This window comes from Canis lupus, chromosome 20 (genome assembly GCF_003254725.2).
Source record: "Canis lupus dingo isolate Sandy chromosome 20, ASM325472v2, whole genome shotgun sequence".
NCBI lineage: Eukaryota > Metazoa > Chordata > Mammalia > Carnivora > Canidae > Canis > Canis lupus.
Genome location: NC_064262.1, coordinates 25,362,799 through 25,383,473, shown reverse-complemented (window position 1 = coordinate 25,383,473; position 20,675 = coordinate 25,362,799). Strand labels below are relative to the sequence as shown.

At 40.7% G+C, this 20,675-nt stretch overlaps 1 protein-coding gene and 1 non-coding gene across 31 annotated transcripts in view; both read left to right on the top strand.

The window, feature by feature from the left end:
- Nucleotides 1-20,675, top strand: part of SLC25A26 (solute carrier family 25 member 26) — a 193,777-nt gene that overhangs the window by 48,299 nt on the left and 124,803 nt on the right. For 15 of the 30 annotated variants that reach the window (XR_004807612.2, XM_035703501.2, XM_049097913.1 and 12 more), the window contains exon 3: nt 10,537-10,696. Coding sequence is in view for 24 of the 30 variants with exons in the window: in XM_035703501.2 (XP_035559394.1) it covers nt 10,613-10,696 (84 nt within the window). In the remaining 6 variants the exon portion in view is untranslated. Of the gene's footprint in view, nt 1-10,536; nt 10,697-15,725; nt 15,937-16,858; nt 16,888-20,675 lie in introns of those variants that run through there. The other 15 variants (XM_025456507.3, XM_049097919.1, XM_049097922.1 and 12 more) reach the window with 9 other exon arrangements.
- Nucleotides 12,213-12,286, top strand: LOC112666124 (small nucleolar RNA SNORA64/SNORA10 family). The gene has a single exon (XR_003140751.1). It is a non-coding gene; the product is annotated as a small nucleolar RNA SNORA64/SNORA10 family (small nucleolar RNA).

Genomic DNA, 20,675 nt, shown 5'->3' with positions numbered 1-20,675 from the left:
GACCAGGAAAGACTAAAAGGGTTTGAGATGTAAATGAGAATTCTAGAAAACAGATTCTGCAGCTTCTATATCTGGCTAGGTACCTTGGTGGAAAAGGAATAATTTCAAGCTTCTCTTATTTGCTAGTTTTTGTTTGTTTGTTTTAGTTTTCCCACAAATTAAAAGGTTAGGTTGTGCAGTGCAACAGTATTTTAACATTTTGCTAATTGAATGAAGCTAGTGATGTGCAACAAAAAGATTTTCATGTTTATTTACTGAGATTGTGCATGCACTGTGTTAATTTCACACTCTTTGCACATGTATTTTTCCTGAATTAGAGAGAGGGAGAGAGAAAGAGAAAGAGAGAGAGAGCGAGAGAGAGCGCATTGTTGAAGTTCAGAGATAAAGGAATAATTTTAAAGAACAAAGAAATGGATTTATAATTCCCTGTCCCCAGAGTCTCATATCTTTCTCTGGTTAGGAAGCAGATGTACTCATAATTTTTCTAAAGCTAGATTATCTCAAGGCTTTATGTCCAAAATCAGACTGGAGGTATTTGCAGGTTTTTTATTAAGAGCTTGAAGAGAATTTGAGGGATGAAGGAGGCATTTTATTGCACAAACACAAAGGTTCTTCTACTTCTCCCTGCTTGAAATTACAATGTGAATGGTGTCACTGCTGTATAAAGCTACATTCATTTGCATCTGGAACGGAGTGTGCTTTGATGAGTTTGTGAGGGACAATCAAGTTTTCTGTCACCTTGTCACACATGGAGTTTGAGGTATTAGAACAGAGGGGCTGTGTCACGTTAGCACAGAGGGGCTACAGCCTCAGTTTCCCACCAATCCTCGAGACCATCCTAGTCTAGTTCGAGGCTCTTTCATTCTCAGCGTGGTCCCAACAGTTCGAGGTTTTACTGCACACGAAGCAGGTACAACCTTCCCCATGTATCTTAATTTGTCATTTGTAATGAGACAGTACTCGGAGAAGACAGACTCTGAATTCATTTTAAAGGCACATCTGGGTTCAGCCTTGGGCCTGATGTTAACATTTTACTTGAAATACTCTACATGGTTCTTTGATGAATAAGAACACTGTGCATATAAAACAATTGCCCTCATCTCCAAATTCCCACCCAAAGCAATTGACATATGCTGTGAACTTTCATGTAAACAAATGCAGAGTTAAAACCAAGTTGCTTTTTTTTTTTCAAATTGCAAATGAATCTCACTGCTTATTGCCAAATATTTGGGAAAGAAGATAGACACACGATATAGATTTTAGAAATACATTTCTCAACTTAATTTTACATCTTGATTGTAAGTCCTGTCCCAATTTTCTTGTCTGTTTCAGCAGTCTTTTAGAAAACTATTTAATTAATTAACTAGTTAATTAATTAATCTATTTATTTATTTGAGGGAGGGAGAGATCAAGGGGGCGAGAAGAGCAGAGGGGGAAGGGAGGAGAGGGACAAGCAGGCTCTGCATTGAGGACAGAACTAGACACAGGACTCAATCTCATGATCCTGAGATCATGACTGGAGCCAAAACCAAGAGTTGAATTTCTAACTGACTAAGCCACCCAGGTGCCCCTCGAAGATGAGGAGAAACAGGCAGAAAAGGACAGCACAGTTGATCATCTATTATTGCTCTTGATCCATTGTTAAAACAGCCTGTTAACAAGAGAGAAATAGTTCTGCCTGGTGTTCATGAACCAGAAATTCATTCTATGTAAGTGTGAAGTAGGTACACCATGGGTATTCGTGTAAGCACAGAGTTCTCTGAGTATTTAATGAGGGTAACTTAGATATTGTAAGGGAAAAGACTATAATTGAAACACTCTGGAAAATTTACTTCTGAGGGATTAGTTAATGGCATTCTTTTATTTTTGAGAGTTATTTTAAATCATTCTTTCCCCATATTTACTAAAACAAAAATGTAGTTTCTTCTTTGAGCTTCTCATTTCTGCAAGCAACATACAGTGTTACCAGCTGTTGCAAACTAGTCAATCTATTGTCCATAAGGTCACAGCCAAACTGATTGCCCATCGCCCTGGTTGGATTCAACTGTGTTTCTGAGCGAGCTCATTTCTTGAAAGGAAATCATGGCAGGGCAATGGCAGTGAACTCTGGGAGAGATGGGGATCACGGAAATCAGGATGAAGATCACTCCATGGGGTCCATATGTTCTCTTGCCAGGAACACATACTCCAAATTGACATCCTTTGTCTGCCAGCTGTCTGAAATACAGGAGGAATAGTTCTCTGGAGGAAGGGCAGCCCGAAGATTTCAATAGTGTTACTAATCCTCTAGTATTGGTCTCCAGGAATGTCAGATGTCCTCTGCCCCTCCTTAATGCACATAAGCTTCATTACAGAACTGAAGATGCCCTTGTGTCAGTTTCCTTCATTCTCTTCCTCCATTCCTCTCTCCTATCTTCCCTTCATTCCAACATTTGAGCTCAACTATATGTCTGGCACTGAGTACACAGTTGGGAACTTGATAGACATTGTCCCTGTGTTAATGGATCTTATTATCTAGTGTGGGAGAAAGATGTTAAATGAGTATACACATACATAATTACAAGTCGTAATGGGTGCTGAGGAAAAAGTATGATGGTATGGGAGAAAACTGCTGGGAGTTGGGTGATGAGAGGGAGAAGGCAATCTCTAAGGAAACCACATTAACTGAGTCCCCAGAGAAAGCCATGTAAGAAGGAGAAATGTAGGTGTGGGGGTTAAGCGTGTGCAAAGGCCCTGAGACTGAAGGTATGGCTAAGATCAACTCATCTGAGGCACCAAAAGCCCCCAGTGTTGCTAAAACTTCACCAGCAGAGAAAGGTGGCTGACAGGCCATGAAGTTGAAGCACTAGTTAGGGGACAGATCATTCAGGCTAAAGGGAAAAATATAAAATGTCTGTTGAGAAATAAAACTTGCAAGAGGAACAAAAGTAAGAATTAATAGAGGATGTAGGATTGTGCCTGACTGACACATTGCTCTGCAGGTGGTATTGTGTTCTCTCATAAATTATTTGGGGGAACTGTGGCCATTTTGCAGTGTTAGCAGCATTGCATCTGAGAAATGACAAAGGTATGAACTCACTTTTTCATGAGTCTTTGAACTCTAAACAGGTTCAGCTAGGGAAGATCAAAAAGATTAATGCTTGGCCTGTAGCATTAAGCCCAAAGCGTTCATTTAGGATGCCTGCTGCTAGCTCAAAACAATAAAAGGTTGTGCCCTTTTGAATTCACGGCTGCTGTTTGTTTGGCAGAAGGTAATAAATAAAAAGACCATGGCGCCTTGGAGCTCTTTGGAAGGCTTGCAATAAGGAAGGTAGAAGGTATAAAATGGCAGATTGAGTCAGGAGAGGCACCTGATGACGGAGTTGGTGAATGGAAATTTGAAATAATAAATATCATTCTTTAAAAGAATTTCCACAATCAGGGGCTCTGTGTTGTGTGATACAGTGCTCCCCTCATTGCCGTGTCCCCTTCTCCTCTGGAACTCCAGCGACTCCGACCCCTGAGGCAAAAATGGCATTGAGGGGTAGGGAGCACTTTGATTATTGGTTGATTAAAAACCGTTTTGCATCAGCATTTTTTTTATGAGACTGAGTTGCATTTCATCTTTGAAATGGAATATATTAAATGTGTTCTACCTCCTATGAAGAAGTGTCTTGCTTATGGTAGTAAAATATACATAACATGAAAATGACCCTTTTAACCATTTTAAGCATGTAGATCAGTGGCATTAAGTACATTCACACTGTTGTGCAACCATCACCACCATCCATCTCTAGGACTTTTTCATCTTCCCCTACTGAAATGATGTGCCCATTCAACACTAACTACCCATCTCCCTCGGCCCCTTCTAGCTCCAACCACCATTCTCCTTTCCTTATCAATTTGACTGCTCTAGGCACTTCTTAGAAGCAAAAGGATATAGCATTTGTCCTTTTCTGACTGGCTTATTTCACTTAACATAATGTCTGCGAGGTTCGTCGGTGCTGTACCATGTGTCAGAATTTACTTCTTTTTTAAGGCTGAATAATATCCTCTTGTACATTTATACCACAATTTGGTTATCTTTTCATCTGCCAACAGACATTTGGGTTGGGGAAAAAGTGTCTTAATATCAACATGATCTTTGTTTTCTTATCTCACTTTTTTCTTTAATCTCCCTTTTCCTCTTCTCCTTTCTTTGCCCCATCCCTTCCCTCTCCTTGTCTTCCCTCCCTATCTCTCTCTCTGGCCATAAAGAAGATAGAATTTGACTAAATATTATTATCATTGGGAATCTTGAGGAATAGTGCAGTGACTTCCTTTTTTATTATAGTAGACTTTTCTTAAAAAAAAAGATTTTATTTATTTATTCATGAGAGACACACACACATACACACAGAGGCAGAGACACAGGCAGAGGGAGAGGCAGGCTCCATGCAGGTAGCCTGACGTGGGACTCGATCCCGGGTCTCCAGGATCACACCCTGGGCTGAAGGTGGCACTAAACCACTGAGCCACCCAGGCTGCCCAATAGTAGACTTTTTAAAAAAAGATTTTATTTATTCATTTGAGAGAGAGCAAGGAGACAGAGCACTAGTGGGGTGAGGGGCAGAAGGAGAAGCAGACTCCTCACTGAGTGGGGGATGTAAGGATAGGTCCCAGAGTCCCTGAGCTGAAGGCAGACACCCCAGTAGAGTTTTTTAAAGAGCAATTTTATACAGCAAAATTAACCAAAAAAAAAAAAAAAAAAAGCACAGAGTTCCCATAGACTCTCTGCACCCCTCCCCAGCCTATCGGTGTCCCCACCAGAGTGATGTCATTGTTAAAATTGATAAACCTTCAGTGAAACATCATGATCTTCCCAAATCCATGGTTTACATTGGCTACATCCCTCTTGGCATTGTACATTCCAGGGGTTTGAACAAATGTATTATGACATGTATCCGTCATTATCATACTAATTTATTTCACTGCCTTAAAAATCCCCTGTGCTCTATTCATTCCTCTCTCCCACCAAGCTCTGACAACGACTGATCTTTTTCTTTGGTCTTCATAGTTTTCCCTTTTGCACAATGTCATGTAGTTGGAATCATATGGCATGTAGCCTTTTCAGATTGGCTTCATTCACTTAGTAATAGGCATTCAAGCTTCCTCCATGGCTTTTCATGGCTTGATAGCTCATTTCTTTTTAGTGCTGAATGATATTCCATTGTCTGGATGGACCAGTTTCCTTATCCACTCACCTACTGAAGGACATCTTGGTTGCTTCCAAGTTTTGGCACTTGTGCATAAAACTGCTATAAACACTCACGTGCAGGTTTTTGTGTGGACATATGTTTTCAACTAATTTCAGTAAATACCAAGGAGTGCAACTAGCAGATCATGTGTTAAGACTGTGTTTAGCTTTTTTTTTTTTTTTTTTTTTAATTTATGATAGTCATCACACACAGAGAGAGAGAGAGAGAGAGAGAGAGGCAGAGACATAGGCAGAGGGAGAAGCAGGCTCCATGCACCGGGAGCCCGACGTGGGATTCGATCCCGAGTCTCCAGGATCGTGCCCTGGGCCAAAGGCAGGCGCCAAACCGCTGCGCCACCCAGGGATCCCTGTGTTTAGCTTTGTAAGAAGCTGCCAAACTGTTTTCCCACGTGGCAATGAATTCCTTTGGGTTTGCTGTTTTCCTTTAAGAAACCAGGAGTCCAGGCTCAATTCCCATACCTAAAGTTACAGGTGACAGTTTGGATTAAGTGGGAAAGTAAGTGGGGAATAGTTAGTCATCTCATAGGGCCTGATACAAAGTGACTGCAATTTCTTTTACTCATGTGGAGCTGTCCAGGGGAACTGGACAGGGGCATGTGGAGTCAGGAGAAGGTTTTTATAACTGGTTCAGCCATTAATGAGCCAAGATACAATTTTAAAAATTATTTATTTATTCATTCATTAGAGATACACAGAGAGAGGCAGAGACATAGGCAGAGGGAGAAGCAGGCTTCCTGCAGGGAGCCCTATGTGGACACGATCTCAGGACACTGGGGTGATGACCTGAGCCAAAGGCAGATGCTCAACCACTGAGCCACCCAGGCAATCCCCAAGAAATAATTTTTGGAGGTGATTTGCAGAGAGAAGGGAGAGGAGAGATGGGGTGTCTCTGAAGAATTAGGTAATGGTTTGCATCAAAGAAATGAGAAATTGAGTAAGAGGCAGCCTTCTTAAACTAGCAGATTGTAAGAATCACGGAACCATGACAAAAAATGAAGTTGGTTGGGTGAGATATTTATAGGGAAAAAAAGGACATTATGCACACACAGTAGGTGCTTATATATTACTTGCCTGATGGAATTAATTGGAGGAATAATGAAAGTTGTTGTGCTTAGTTGAAACTATGGTTTAATGGTGAACATTTTTCTTTAATTTTCGTCTAATGGGGAGATCGTGAACCCCATTTATGTTTTTCCATTATTTCCTATACTACAAAGAAAAAAAAGTAGCTCAATTTGCCCTTGAATATAACAATTGTGAATGGCTGAGAAAAATCATTTGCTGTCCTCATCTGTGTCACAGGGGTGACCTGTAATTCTTTGTTGCCTCTTCAGCAGAGAGGAACAATTACAGCCAGGGCACTTCTGGGTCCTATTTCAGTGTGACAGGCTTGCCAAACTGATGAGCAGTAAATGCACAAGGCAAAAGGTTTTAAGATAATTTCCATGTCCAATAGATTGGAGATCTTTGTCAGAGAATGCAGAAATTAGCTGAACAAATTTCATCCTGATTATTTTTATACATGTCTTGGAATCCTAGCCAGAGCTTCATATTGGGTCAGATATTGAACAAAATCCAATTATGGCAGATAATTGATTCATTTTTTGTAAAGTCTACTCAGGTTTATATCAAGGAAAAATGTAAAAAATTAAGCAATGTCATGTGAGTGGCTGTCAGCTGGATATAGGTCTTAGCAATACTAATTATTCATTAGAAATTGCCAATAATGCAAAGAGAAAACAGATCATTACTAATGTACCCAACAATAACCAGTCATCCTACAGACATTTTTGGTGTGCATTTGCAAATTATATTTTGCCTCTAAGATTGCCCCCAGTGATTCCTACTGCATATATACATTTCCTGTGTAATCCCCTCTTCCTGAGCACAGGCTGGCAAAGTTGATGGGATGTCACCACAAAAATTAGATTACCAAATTTGTGGCTTCCATCCTGGGTGTTCTGCTTCACTGTTTCTTGCTTGCTCCCTCTGATAAAAGCCAGGGGCCATGTTGCAAGCTCCCATATGGAAAGCACAGTGTGGCAAGGAACTGAGGAAGGCCTCCAGGCAATAGATAGACAGTGAAGACAGTGAAGATAGACAGTGAAGCCTTTGGTCCAACATCTTGCAAGGAACTGAATCTTGCCAACACCCATGTGAGTGAGCTTGGAAGTGGATCCTCTCCCACTTGAGCCATCAGATGAGATTGCAGCCCTGGCTGGCAGCATGACTATAGTATCCTAGAGACTTCAAGCTAGCCTGTGCATAGGTAGACAATATCCAGATATTGGACCCAAAGAAACTCTAAGATAGTGTTTGTTGTTTTAAGCTGCCAAGTGTTGGGGTTTTTTGTTATGGAATAACAGATAACTAATATGTATATGTTTATAAAAATTGGATTATGTTGTCTTTTGTCAGTCAGAGTTTTATCAGCAAAAGAGGCACTCAATTGGGATTTTTAAAAAGATTTTATTTATTTATTTGAGATAAAGATACAGAGATAGCAACCAAGATAGCACAAGTGGGGAGGAGAGGGAGAAGCAGGCTCTCCACTGAGCAGGGAGCCTGATGAGGGGCTCCATCCCAGGACCTGGGATCATGACCTGAGCCAAAGGCAGACACTTAACTGACTGAGTCATCCAGGTGCCCCTCAGTTGGGATTTTTGAGGAGAGCTGTGGGCAGTGTTAAGAAAATCAATTACCTATGAAAGAGGAGGCTGGGGCTTACAACAGTGAAAAGCGATTATCATCCTTAGCCGTGAGGAAGGAAGGAAAGGAAAATGTGTTACAAGAGGTCAAAAAGAGGGGAGCCACAGAGGGGAAGCTCTTATGGGAGCAGATTTGTCAAGGGACACACCACCTGACAAAATTGGGTCAAGGCCAGTAGGGAGCAAGGAAGAAATACTCTGGCCTCTTTTTTTTTTTTGCCATCCTCAGATTTGCCCATGACTGTCATTGGCCAAGCACAGTTGGAAGCCAGAAGGCAGTTCCTAGGGGTCAGCTCCCTAGGACAGAGAACAAGGCAGAGAAAGCAGAGAATAGATCTGCTGAGGCATAAAGAGAAAAACCAGCATATGCCTATGTTCTTGTGCAATTATTTTTATGTTTATCATCTTTCTGTATCATTAAGATTCTTCTACATCATGGTTTTAAATAGCTACATATGGGCACTATTACAAATTGTCTCAGTCACATATTGATGAACATTTTTGGATGTACAAAAAATTTTCCTTTTGCTATGATAAGCAGAGATGAATATCCTTATAGTCCTACTTCTATGGATTTAAGAAAATGGTTTCTTAGAGCATAATGCAAGAAGTAGAGATAATTAAGGACAAAGAACATTTTTTGTAGGCTTTTGATATAACTTGCCATATTGCTCACCAGAAATATTGCTCTACCCTCCTTCTAGAAAAAAATATCTTTGCCTATTTGATAAGATTAAAAAATATGCTTTATGATGTACCTGGGTAGCTCAGTCAATTGAGCATCTGACTCTTAGTTTTGACCTGGGTCATGATCTCAGGGTCTGGAGATCAAGCTCCATGGCAAGTTCTGTGGTCAGTGTGGAGTCTGTTTAAGATTCTCTATCACCCTCTGCCTGCCCCCCACCACTCACGCTCTCTCTCTTTAAAAAAAAATAAAAAATAAAAAACATATGCTTTAATGGGGTGCGTGGCTGGCTCAGTAGAGCATGTGACTCCTAACCTTGGGGTTATAAGTTTGAGCTCAATATTGAGTGTAAAGGGGCATCTGAGTGGCTCAGCAGTTGAGCATCTACCTTTGGCTCAGGTCATGATCTTGGGGTCCTGGGATTGAGTCCTGCATCAGGCTCCCCGGAGGGAGCCTGCTTCTCCCTCTGCCTGTGTCTCTGCCTTTCTCTCTGTTTCTCTCATGAATAAATAAATAAATAAAATCTTTAAAAAAAAATTGAGTCAAAAGATTACTTAAAAAAGTCTTTACAAAAATATGCCTTATTTTTTTTATTTTGTTGTTACTAAAGAATTTAAAATACTTTTTTAACATGTTAATTAGCTGCTTGTATTTCTTTGTGACTTTTGCCCATTTTTTTCCCTATTGGTATCAGTCTTTCTTATTGATTTATAGGATGTATTTAATGTTAACAATTCATTGTTGTCATATATACTATGGATATTTTTCTTAGTTTAAAAAAGTCATGCATAGGGACTCCTGGATGGCTCAGCAGTTGAGCGTCTGCCTTTGGCTCAGGGCATGATCCTGGAGTTCTGGGATTGAGTCCCCCATCAGGCTTCCTGCATGGAGCCTGCTTCTCCCTCTGCCTCTGTCTCTGCCTCTCTCTCTCTCTGTGTCTCTCATGAATAAATAAATGAAATCTTTAAAAAAAAAGTCATACATAGAACTTGTTTCCTTATCTGAAAAATATTAAAATGTTGACCTTTTTATTTTAGTGTTTTAATAGTTTAATTACATCAAGTAAAAGTTTTAATCCATTTGGAACAGTATTTGGATGTAAAGTATGACACACAGGATTCTAAAACATTATTTTCTTCTAAATGACTACCAGATTGTCTCAAACCATTTTATTGAAAGGACCATCTTGTTTTCTTCTCACTGATTTAAAATAGAAAGACAGAAGCCACCTGACAAGTATACCCTTGATTCTATAACTTACAGGAAAATGGGCCTTTAAAACAGGCCTTTTATATTTTTTGTTGGACTTCCTTTCCATTATATGTATTTGCTATCCTTTGCAGACGGGTTAAATACCTCCGTAAATATTTTTTACTGAACATGATTTCGTTACTTTACTTTTCCATGAAGATTAGTAACAGGAGCCTGGAACTTGGGCCTTGTCCTGACTGAAGATGATATCCTTTACTTCCTCTAAGCTACACCTTATCCATTTTTTAAAATAATTTTTTTAAAATTTTATTTATTTATTCATGAGAGACAGAGAGAGAGAGAAAGAGAGAGAGAGAGAGAGAGAGAGAGGCAAAGACACAGGCAGAGGGAGAAGCAGGCTCCCTGCAGGGAGTCTGACGTGGGACTCGATGGTCTCCAGGATCACGCCCTGGGCTGAAGATGCCACCAAACTGCTGAGCTACACAGGCTGCCCTAATCTATTTGTTGATGTACGTTTTTTGACTTACTGGGAATTTTTATAAATACTATTGAGATTTCAGAACTTGTTTACAAGTGAACTTGGTTTCCAGTGGTAGATTTAATTGAAGAAGACAGTGTTATAATTTCTAATATTTAATGCAAGTCAGTGCCCGCTTCATTTCCTGATTTATTTATTTACATATTTATTTATTTAGTACTATCTACAGTAGAATCCAATGCAGCACTTGAATTCATATCCTGAGATCAAGACCTGAGCTGAGATGGAGTCAGATGCCTAACCGACTGAGCCACCTAGGCGCCCCTCCTGCATCTTTTAAAATTGAAGATTTGAGGACATTCTGTGCCTGCAATGTGGTAAAAATATTGATGCATTGAAATACTCCATTTAAAAGGCATGCACAAGTGGTGAAAGATTTTTCTGCTAGCATTTTTTTCTTTGTTTTTTGATAGAGAGCATGAGTGGGGGAGGGCTGAGAAAAGAGAGAGAGAGAATTGGAAGCAGGTTCTATACTCAGCATGGAGCCCATAGTGGGGCTCAACGCAGGGCCTGACCCGGGGCTGGATCTCATGTCTTGGAGATCATGCCCTGAGCCGAAACTAAGAATTGGATGCTTAAACGACTGAGCCACCTAGGTGCCCCTGTACTAGCATTTCTTGAAAAGGAGGTCCCAGGTCATGTTGTAGGATCTGTATTCCCTAAAGGGCATCTAGTGGAAATATTTGATGAAGCTTTTACCTTTGTAAAAAGGAGATAATATAATATAGTATATATTTTTTGATTCTGGAAGGCATCCAATGAATTGTATTACCTTCCAAGTTAACAGAAAATGGTATCAACATAATTTCTTTTTACATAGTTAAAGACAGTCATTACTTTGAAAAGGAAGAGTTTCCCCTTAATTTTAGAACCAACAAAATATTATCTCAAAATCAAAATCCATAGTCTGGGTTAAATTCTCTCTTGGAGAAGAGTTTTACCTGAAACTTCCAAGATCATTAGTAACTGGATAACATCTCTTTTCTCTGAGGGAGTTAGTTATACGTTATCTATCACCAAGTGCTTGTGCATCTCAATAATTTATCAGTCTCAATGGCATTCAGAATCTATAATATTAATAGGAAAATACTGAATAAATTTAATAGTTTCTACATGCCAGGCACTGGACTGTGTACTTTTCATGAATATATTATTCAATCATCACCATACTGTGAGACAAATATGATATTTTAATCAGTTATTGAGGTATAACTTACAGTAAAATGCATCCATTTAAATTGTGCAATTCAAGGCATTTTTGTAAATGTATACACCCAAGCAGTGGCCATCACAATAATTATATAGAACATCTCTATCACTGCAAAGTGTTCTTTTGTGCCCCTTTTTATAAATATATACCATATATATTATATAAATATATAATCAATCCCTTGCCTTCACCCCAGTGCCTGGAAACCACCAGTCTGTTTTGTCACTATAATTTTGCCTTTTCTGGATTTTCATATAAGTGGAATTACAAAGTATGTACTTTTTAAAATTTGACTTTTTTCACTTAGCATAATGCTTTGAGATTAATCTATATTTTTGCATGTGTCAGTAATTCATTTCTTTTTATTGATGAGTAATATTCCATTGTCTGGATGTAACATATGATGTTTATCCATTCACTAGCTGATAGATATTTGGGTTGTTTCCAGTTTCTGCTATTATGGATAAAGCTGCTGTGAACAATAATGGACACATGTTTTCAGTTTTCTTGAGTAAATACCTAAGAGAGGCATAGGAAAGCTTGGGAATGGGGGACAGAAAGCATTTGGGGAGGATTTAATTATAGGCCAAGAAATTGTAAGAAAACAATAAAAACAAATGGGGAGAGAGAAAGATGCTCCTCAGGATTTCAGATTGGTCTCACGGTGGCCACTCTTTCCTTGAGGAGTGCACTAGGTCCTGGGTGGTGATTACGGATGCTGTGTAAGTCAGTGGACCACCAACCATCTCAGGCTCTTTACAGGCATTTGTTGTCATTGGAGATTACAGTGGAGATATTGGTGTCAGTGTTCAGTGCTCAGAGGAGGTAGCTACTGCCATCTGTGAGGCCACCATCCTGGCCAACCTAGAATGAGTTGAACAACACATTGTTCACAATGTGAACGACACATTGTTCTCATGTGGAGAGGCTACTGCGGGAACAAGAGCAGCAAGCACCACACTGTCTTAAGCAAAGTGACCAGCTGCTGTGGCTCTGTGCTGGTGCATTTCACCCTTGCCTCCAGAGGTACTGGCATGGTCTCAGCCCCTGTGCCCAAGAAGCTACCAATGATGGCCAGCATTGGTAACTGCTATAACTCAGCCAGAGGCTGCACTGCCACTCTGGGCAATTTTGCCAAGGCTACTTTTCATGCCACTTCCAAGACCTACTGCTGTCTCATCCCTGACCTCTGGAGAGAGACGGTGTTTACCAAGTCTCCCTATCAGGAATTCACTGATGCTCTTATAAATACCCACATCGGTCTCGATGCAGAGGACCTAGGCTCCAGCTGTGGCTACCACATAGTTTCATACAAGAAAAATAAAGTAAATTAAAGCCAGATTAAAAAAAACAATAAAATATATATACATAAAAATAAGAGAGGCACTGGTTTCTGTAGTGGTCATACTAGTTCTAGATGCTCTTCATCCCTGCCAACAACACTTGGCCTCTTGGGCCTTTTTTATGGTAGTGGCTCTAAGGAACGTGTCATATCTCATCACAGTTTTCACTTGCATATCTCTGATGTGGTGTCCAGTTTCCATGGTGACACCCAGTGATTCTCACCTCCTGGGGGTCATGCCTTTGTTTTGTCCAATCTCATAAAAAGTAGGGATAACCTGTGTAACAAATGGCTGTTGCAGGAATGACAACTGAATGGCTCCTGAGGCTAGGTCATAGAAAACATTATAGTTTCTGTGTTATTCTCTCTTAGACCACTCACTCTGGAAAAAATTAGCTGCCATATAATGAGGACAATCAAGCAACCCTATGGAGAGGTCTGTGTTGCAAGGAACTGAGGCCACATGCCAATAGCTAGCATTAATTTGCCAGTAATGGAGTGAGCCATTTTGTAAGTGGATCCTCTAAAGCCAGTCAAGTCTTTAGGTATAGCCCTAGAAGATAATTTGATGGCACACTCATGAGGGACACTCTGGGACTGAACCACTCAGCTAAGCCATTCTTGGATTCCTGTCCTACAGAAACTGTGTGAGGTAATAAAAGTTTATTGTTGTTCTAAGTTTTGGGGTAGTTCGTTACCCAGCAATAGGTAACCCGTACCAGATTTCGGTACTTGAAAATGAGGTGCTGCTGTAACAAACATTTAAACCAAAGGAGTGGTTTTGTCACCAGGCAGTAGATAAAAAAATGGAAGGACTTTGATGAAAGCATTAGTGCAAGCCTACTGATAGAAACTTGATGGTCTTTGAGGAGCCTTCCAGCAAGGAGTTGTGGGTTAATAGGGTTGGCATAATTCTAAGATGGCTCTTAAATTCCTGCCCTGTAATTCATGTGTTTTGCACAATTACTTCTCTTGAGTGAGTGTTAGCATGATGAAATATAACTTCCATGATTATATTGCATTATATGGCAAAAAAAAAAGTTTTGTTTTTTTTTTTTAAAGTTTTACAGACATAGTTAAGGTCCCTAATCATTGAATTAATCAAAAGAGAAATTATCCTGGGGACCTGACTCAGTCATATAAGCTCTTAAAAGAGCAAATGACATGTTAGTGGTTCTTCTGCTGGTTTGGGGGGCGTGAAGCAACATATTTTGAGATGGCCTATGGATTGTGACGTGGTAAACAGGAGAGGACCAATGTTCTGCAGGTGGCAGAGGGAAAGGTGTTGTTGGTAAAGGGAATAACATACGTAAAATATGGAGGCCTGAAGGTGTATGGTCTGTCTGTGCATAGTCTAGCCAGTAGAATGAGTGACAGAAGACACTATCGGGGGAGTCAGTACCATGCTAAGGACCTGGACTATCTGTCACACGTGCAGCAAAAGGGAGGAATTTAAAGCAGGGAAGGGATATTACCATCATCTTTAGAGAGCACTTCCTAAGAACCAGGACCTAAGTTGAGAACGAGTTTGCATCATCTCACTGAATCTGTAATAGTACCTAATGAAGCAGTTACTATTATTCCCACTTCACAATGGAGGAAACTCAGTCTTGGAGAAGTCATTCCCAAACCTAATAGGTGAAGTGCAGAATTTGAAACTCTTAAACATATGCAGGCTAATCATTTTTAGATCACACATCTAGATGAGAATAAAGATTTTAGCGATGGCATGAAAAATCAATTGAAGAAAGGCAGACAAAAAGCCTGCTAAGGCTGTTGCAAAGATTTTGAGGAAAGACAACGAAGAAGAAAAAGAAAGAAAGAAAGAAAGACGATGAAGACCCTAAGAAAAATTACAAGTCTTGCTCTGCTATGTTCTCTGTAGCTTTGGGTTTGCTAATGAATCCCTTGGAAGCATCGGGATCCTCTGTAAAGTGAGAATGGTAATGGTGCTTCCCTTAAAGGTGGTTGTTGAGTATTAAATGTGAAAATTATCAATCGTTTAGCACCATGCGGAGATGCAGTTGGCCCCTAACATAAAGAAATACAGAAGGTGATTTAGTAAATATAAAGGCAGGTCCACTCCAAGAAACTGTTCCTAAGTACTTAGTAAAGTGGTCTTCTAGGTAGGTGTGCACACTGGTACTACAGCGAACAAGATGAGCAAATAAATAATTTAAAAAGCAAATACTATTAAGTGCAGGAACTGCCAGTAAGAAGTGGAGGATGCAGGCAGCCCAGGTTAGTGCTGCCTTCAGCCCAGGGTGTGATTCTGGAGACCCAGGATCAAGTCCCACATCGGGCTCCCTGCATGGAGCCTGCTTCTCCCTCTGCCTGTGTCTGTGTCTCTCATGAATAAATAAATAAAATCTTTTAAAAAAAAAAAAGTGGAGGATGCTAATTTAGCTGGAGTAAAGAAACTTTTAAAGTCTTTTCCTACATTTTTATTTAACAATCTTCTGATGTTGAGTCTGTTTTATATGGATCTGGACAAAATTTGTACACCCAAAACCAAGAGGGGAGGAAAAAAAAAAAAAAAAAAAAAAAGAAGTAACTGGAAACCACCAGCCTAAGTCCCCCGAATTAGTCCTGCAGCTCGAAGGCCCCGCCCTCCACTAAGCCACGCCCCCTTGGAGGTTTACACTTTGGCTTCCGCCCGCCTTCACCACCGAGGCTCATTTGCTCGCGAGAGTTCATCCGTCTAGGGTGCTGCAGGAATGGGAGGCAGAGAAGAGTCGCGAGACTTGGCTCGACCGCATCCCGCCTCCGACTCCTCCCCTCCTTCCCAGCGTTCCTTTGGGCCCCCCCTCCCCCTCCTCGGGTTGCACGTGCAGTTGTTGTGGTTCCGTCTCACGTGACCGCGGAAGCGCCGCAGCTACGGGCCCGCCTCCAAGATGGCGGCGCCCAGTGAATGGGGTTGCGACCTGCTTCTGCTCAGCCTCGATTTATAACCGTGGAGGGTCTGCGGGACCATGGAGAGGCCTGGATTCACGGCTTCGCTGGTGGTGAGTGCTGGGTGGTGCGGTGGGGCGCTCGGGGTGCCTGCAGCCCGCAGCGGCTTCCGTGCCCGAGAGCTCTCTTCCGGTTTTGCGCGTTGAACTGCCCTGGGTCGCTGGTCGCCGGGCAGGTGTGGGAGGGAGCGTGCGGTTCCTGGGCCCCCGCCAGGCAGGCGTGGTGTCAAGGTTGCGTTCTTCCTACCTGGAGAACAGGAGGAGATGGGGAGGGGGGAGGCGGGGTGCTTGACAGCCTTCCGCAAGACGGTTTACCTAAAAAATAAATAAATAAAAAATAAAAGCTTCAGTTATAACTGTTCTCCATACCATGGAGAACTTGGGAATTAAATACATAGAACAAAACCCAAAACGCTCAGACTCCTCCCTGTCCAGGACTGTGGGTTCCATTTAGCCTTATCTGTTTTCACTCTCGGAAAATGACATATCTGTTCATGCAATATATAATTAGTCTGCTTATTATTATTATTATTATTATTAATTTATTTTTTTTTAGTGTTTCAAGCATTCTTGTAGGTTGTAGGTATAGTGTGATAAGCACAGATAGTTACGGAGCCAGTAAGATGGTAGCGTTTAATTCCTTAGGAAACGACGAAGAATCAATATGTTTTCACATCCCCCCCCCCAAAAAAAAACAACCCCAAGAATAAAAATTTGTGTGATATTTTGCAAAAATAAGCCTCTGTTAGAGCAGGTGCAGTAGGCATATTGGTCGCGGGGTAGGATCCCCGACTGGGGATCATGACCTGAGCGAAGACAGATGGTTAATGGACTGAGCCACCCAGGTGCCCCACAAATGCTTTATTTATTTATTTATTTTTTTTAAAAAGGCTCCCACTGGGAGGAATGGAAGCTCAGTGGAATTTCATTTAATTATCAAACGTTTGTTGTTGCAGGTGTTGGAGATACTATGGTGAACAAGACAGACCGGCTTACACGAGTCAGGTGGTGGAGGGAGAATAGCAAAGTTAACTGTTAGGATACCTGATGTGAGGGCTAGTTTCAGGGTATTATGGAAATATATGCAAAGGGAGTGTCTTAGCCACACTTGTGGGGTGACGGTTTTAAATGTAGGTTTGTCGAGACTTGTGTAAGGTAGGTTTTAAGGATACAAAGAGATGCGTTATCTCTTTGAAGTTTTCCTCTCTAGACAGTGAGACAGCAGTGGTAGTTTTGACCGTTAACATTACTCTGTCAGGAACTGGGGTTGTTGTTAACTGGGGTTAACTGGGGTTAATTGTTAATTCTGACAGTTAAGTCATATCCTAGTTTTCCAGATGAGGAACTGAGGTATAGAGAGGTTAGGGAATTTCTCCAAAGTGAGATCTATTTCATGTGTGCAAGTGTTGGAGCTCAGATTCCAATCCAGGTGGCGTAAGGTGGGATTCCATGCCCATAAATACTCCTTGATACTGTCTCTGAAGTCAGCAGCAGTAGCTGTTGCTAAAAACAGGCCAGTGCCAGAGTTAATGAGCAGTAGTTTAAAAATTTTTTAACAGGGATCCCCGAATGGCTCAGCGGTTTAGTGCCTGCCTTTGGCCCAGGGCGTGGTCCTGGAGTCCCGGGATGGAGTCCCACATCTGTCTCTCTCATGAATAAATACATAAAATCTTTTAAAAAAATAAATAATTTTTTAACGTATGAGTGCCTGGGTGGTCCAGTCAGTTGGGCACCTGCCTTTGGCTCAGGTCATGATCAAGCAGGGAGCCTGCTTCTCCCTCTCCCCCTGCCTGTCCTCTCTTCCCATCAACTAAAATCTTTTTTTATTTTTATTTTTTTTATTTTATTTTTTATTTATTTATGATAGTCACACAGAGAGAGAGAGAAAGAGAGAGAGGCAGAGACACAGGCAGAGGGAGAAGTAGGCTCCATGCACCGGGAGCCCGACGTGGGATTCGATCCCGGGTCTCCAGAATCGTGCCCTGGGCCAAAGGCAGGAGCCAAACCGCTGCGCCACCCAGGGATCCCAACTAAAATCTTAAAAAAATTTATTAAAGTATGATACAAATGCCTAAAAATATTTTTTTTCATTGTAGTTACACAAGATAAAGTTAGGATCAGTATGTAGAAGTTTTGAGGAAGATAGATTTCTTTCTAGCTAAAGAAGAAGGATTTTATTCATTAAGCACATAGTTTATCTGCCATGTATTCTGTCCACCAGGCACTCTGATAGTCCTTGGACTTATGGTGGTAAACAAACCAAACTGAAAAGTGCTATTTAAGAAATGAACTAGGGGCACCTGGTTGGTTGTGTCTGACTTCAGCTCAGGTCATGATCTCGGGGTCCTGGGATGTGGCCCTGCATCCGGCTTCCCACTCAGTGTGGGTCTGCTTGTCCCTCCTTGACGCTCCCCCCCCCATGTTCTCTCTTTCTTAAATAAATAAAATATTTTAAAAAGTTATAAAAAAAGTAGAAATGAACTGCAGTGGGGTAATATTGGAGAACCTATGCTAGATGGAGTGATCAAGAAAGCCCCCAAGGAGGTGACATCAAACTAAGACATAAAATATAAGAAAGCACAAGACATTTTGCTGAGAAGAGAAGAAACTTCAGAGGGAGCAGCATGAAGGAAAACCCTCAGATGGAAAGAACTGAGGGTGTTAAAGTGGTGGCTGAGGCCTAGTGGGAAAGGGTAGTGGCAGGGGGTTATATTGGAGAGGTAGAGAAAGTCAGCTGAGGTGAATCTTTGTGGGCCATGGAAAGGATTTTGAATTTTATGTGAAGCATAATGGAAGCCATTATTACAAAGTAGTTCAGCAGTAGAGTGGGCCCTTTTTTTTGGGGGGGGGGGTTGGAAGTGTCTTTGAGGCAGGCTGAACGCTCCTTGGGGAGTGTTGTTTTGCTTAACACTGTTTTACCAGTGCCTGGCATTATATAGGTACTCAGCCTTATGTTTTGAATGAATGAAATGAAAGTCTAAATGATTGCTGGTCTTGAAATTCAGATTCTGAGTATTAAACGAGACTGTCAGATATGCAATACAGAACCTAGCATTTAGCAGATATTTTAATACTCCCTTCCTAAAGCTTCATGAGGAGGATTGAGGGTTGTAGAGTAGAGTAAGGGAAGAGTCACTAGGATATTAGTGTTCATTTGGAGCAGAGTAGGCTTTTCAGAAGAGAAAAACCTCAGAGTACAGTGACTGGTACATACTTTCAGGAAAGCAGTGTGGAACTAAGTGTTAGTAACCTAAAGATGTTCATAACACTTAACTCAGTGAAGATAATATAAAGCCACTTAAAAGCGAAACACAGGAATGATTAGGTAAACTGTAATAGACGCATTTCATCAACTATTCAGGGGCCATTAACAACAGTGCTATAACATGGAAAATACTTAATACAACACTACACTACTACTAACACTAGGTACATCTGTTCATGCTTAATTAAAACATTCACTGTTCTCATTAAAAAGGGACTATTGAAGGGACTGTTGAAATTTCTAATACAAAATAGTTTTGAAGTAGCATTACTTTTTCTCTTCCAGTTTTTTTAAAATATAAAAATCTACTTTATATTTTTAAAAACATCACATCCTGTACTACATCTCTTTTCCTTCTTGCCTGACTCTTCTCTCCCCTTCAATACTTAACTATTTCATTGCCCTTGTAGTTCATGAATTCATCTGGCTTGTTACTTGGATGAAACCAAAAATATCCTACTCTAGTTACTTTTAACCAGTCCTTGTTTACAAGAAAAAGAACCTTGGCAAGTGTGGACTTTACGCAGTGTAGAGTATGGGCAGTCCTTTGCGTGGTAGCCTGGGTTGTCAAAATGTGCAAGTGGAAACCTTGCAGAGTGGTCTTTATAACTGATGAGAAAGTGTATGATCCTTTAATGACCTCTAAAAATTCTTGTCAGTGTTAAATGACAGACTCTTACTGTTCATTAGAAATGTATAGAAAAGTGAAAAAAATAGTAAAGCTAATATTGAGAGCATTGTAATTTAAAGCATTAGAAACCAAGGATTTATTTCTTTGTGAAGAATGTGTTAAAAGTAATTTGACCAGTGCTGGTCTTCTAGTCAGATAATTTACAGTACAGAACAAGCATCTTTTATGCCTTAGCAAAGTGTCATAATGTTTACCAAGTTTGGATCAACTTCCAACATTTTATCCTGTGTGCTTTCTTTCTTTCTTCTTTCTTTCTTTCTTTTTTTTTTTTTTTTAAGATTTTAAGATTTTATTTATTTATTCATGAGAGATGCAGAGACACAGGCAGAGAGAGAAGCAGGCTCCATGCAGGGAGCCTGACGTGGGACTCAATCCTGGGAGTCCAGGATCACGCCCTGGGCCAAAGGCAGGTACTCAACCCCTGAGCCACCCTGGCGTCCCATCCTGTGTGCTTTCAACGTTAGGAAATACCTCTGAGAGTTCATTTAGTGGGAAGACTTTTGCTGGCATCCCTTCCTCTGGGACATCTTCATCCTCTAGAGTATCTCGGACACCAGTGTCCCTATTCCCATGGCTGGCTATATCTTGTAAATTTATATTTGATTTTCACTTTCAGTGTTACCACTTTTCATTTATTTGCTGCACTTTCATCTTTGTTGGCCAGTTCACTCTTTTGATTATCTATTTTTGGAAAACATCTCTGTGTTTACTGTAATTTCATCTATGGTGTTGGTAACTTGTGTTACTTGTGGGAATTGAAATTCATGCATGTTGTTACGGTGTAGCGCAAGGACTGTTTGCTTGACTCTTTTCTTTTTAAATTGTGGTTTAGTGAGG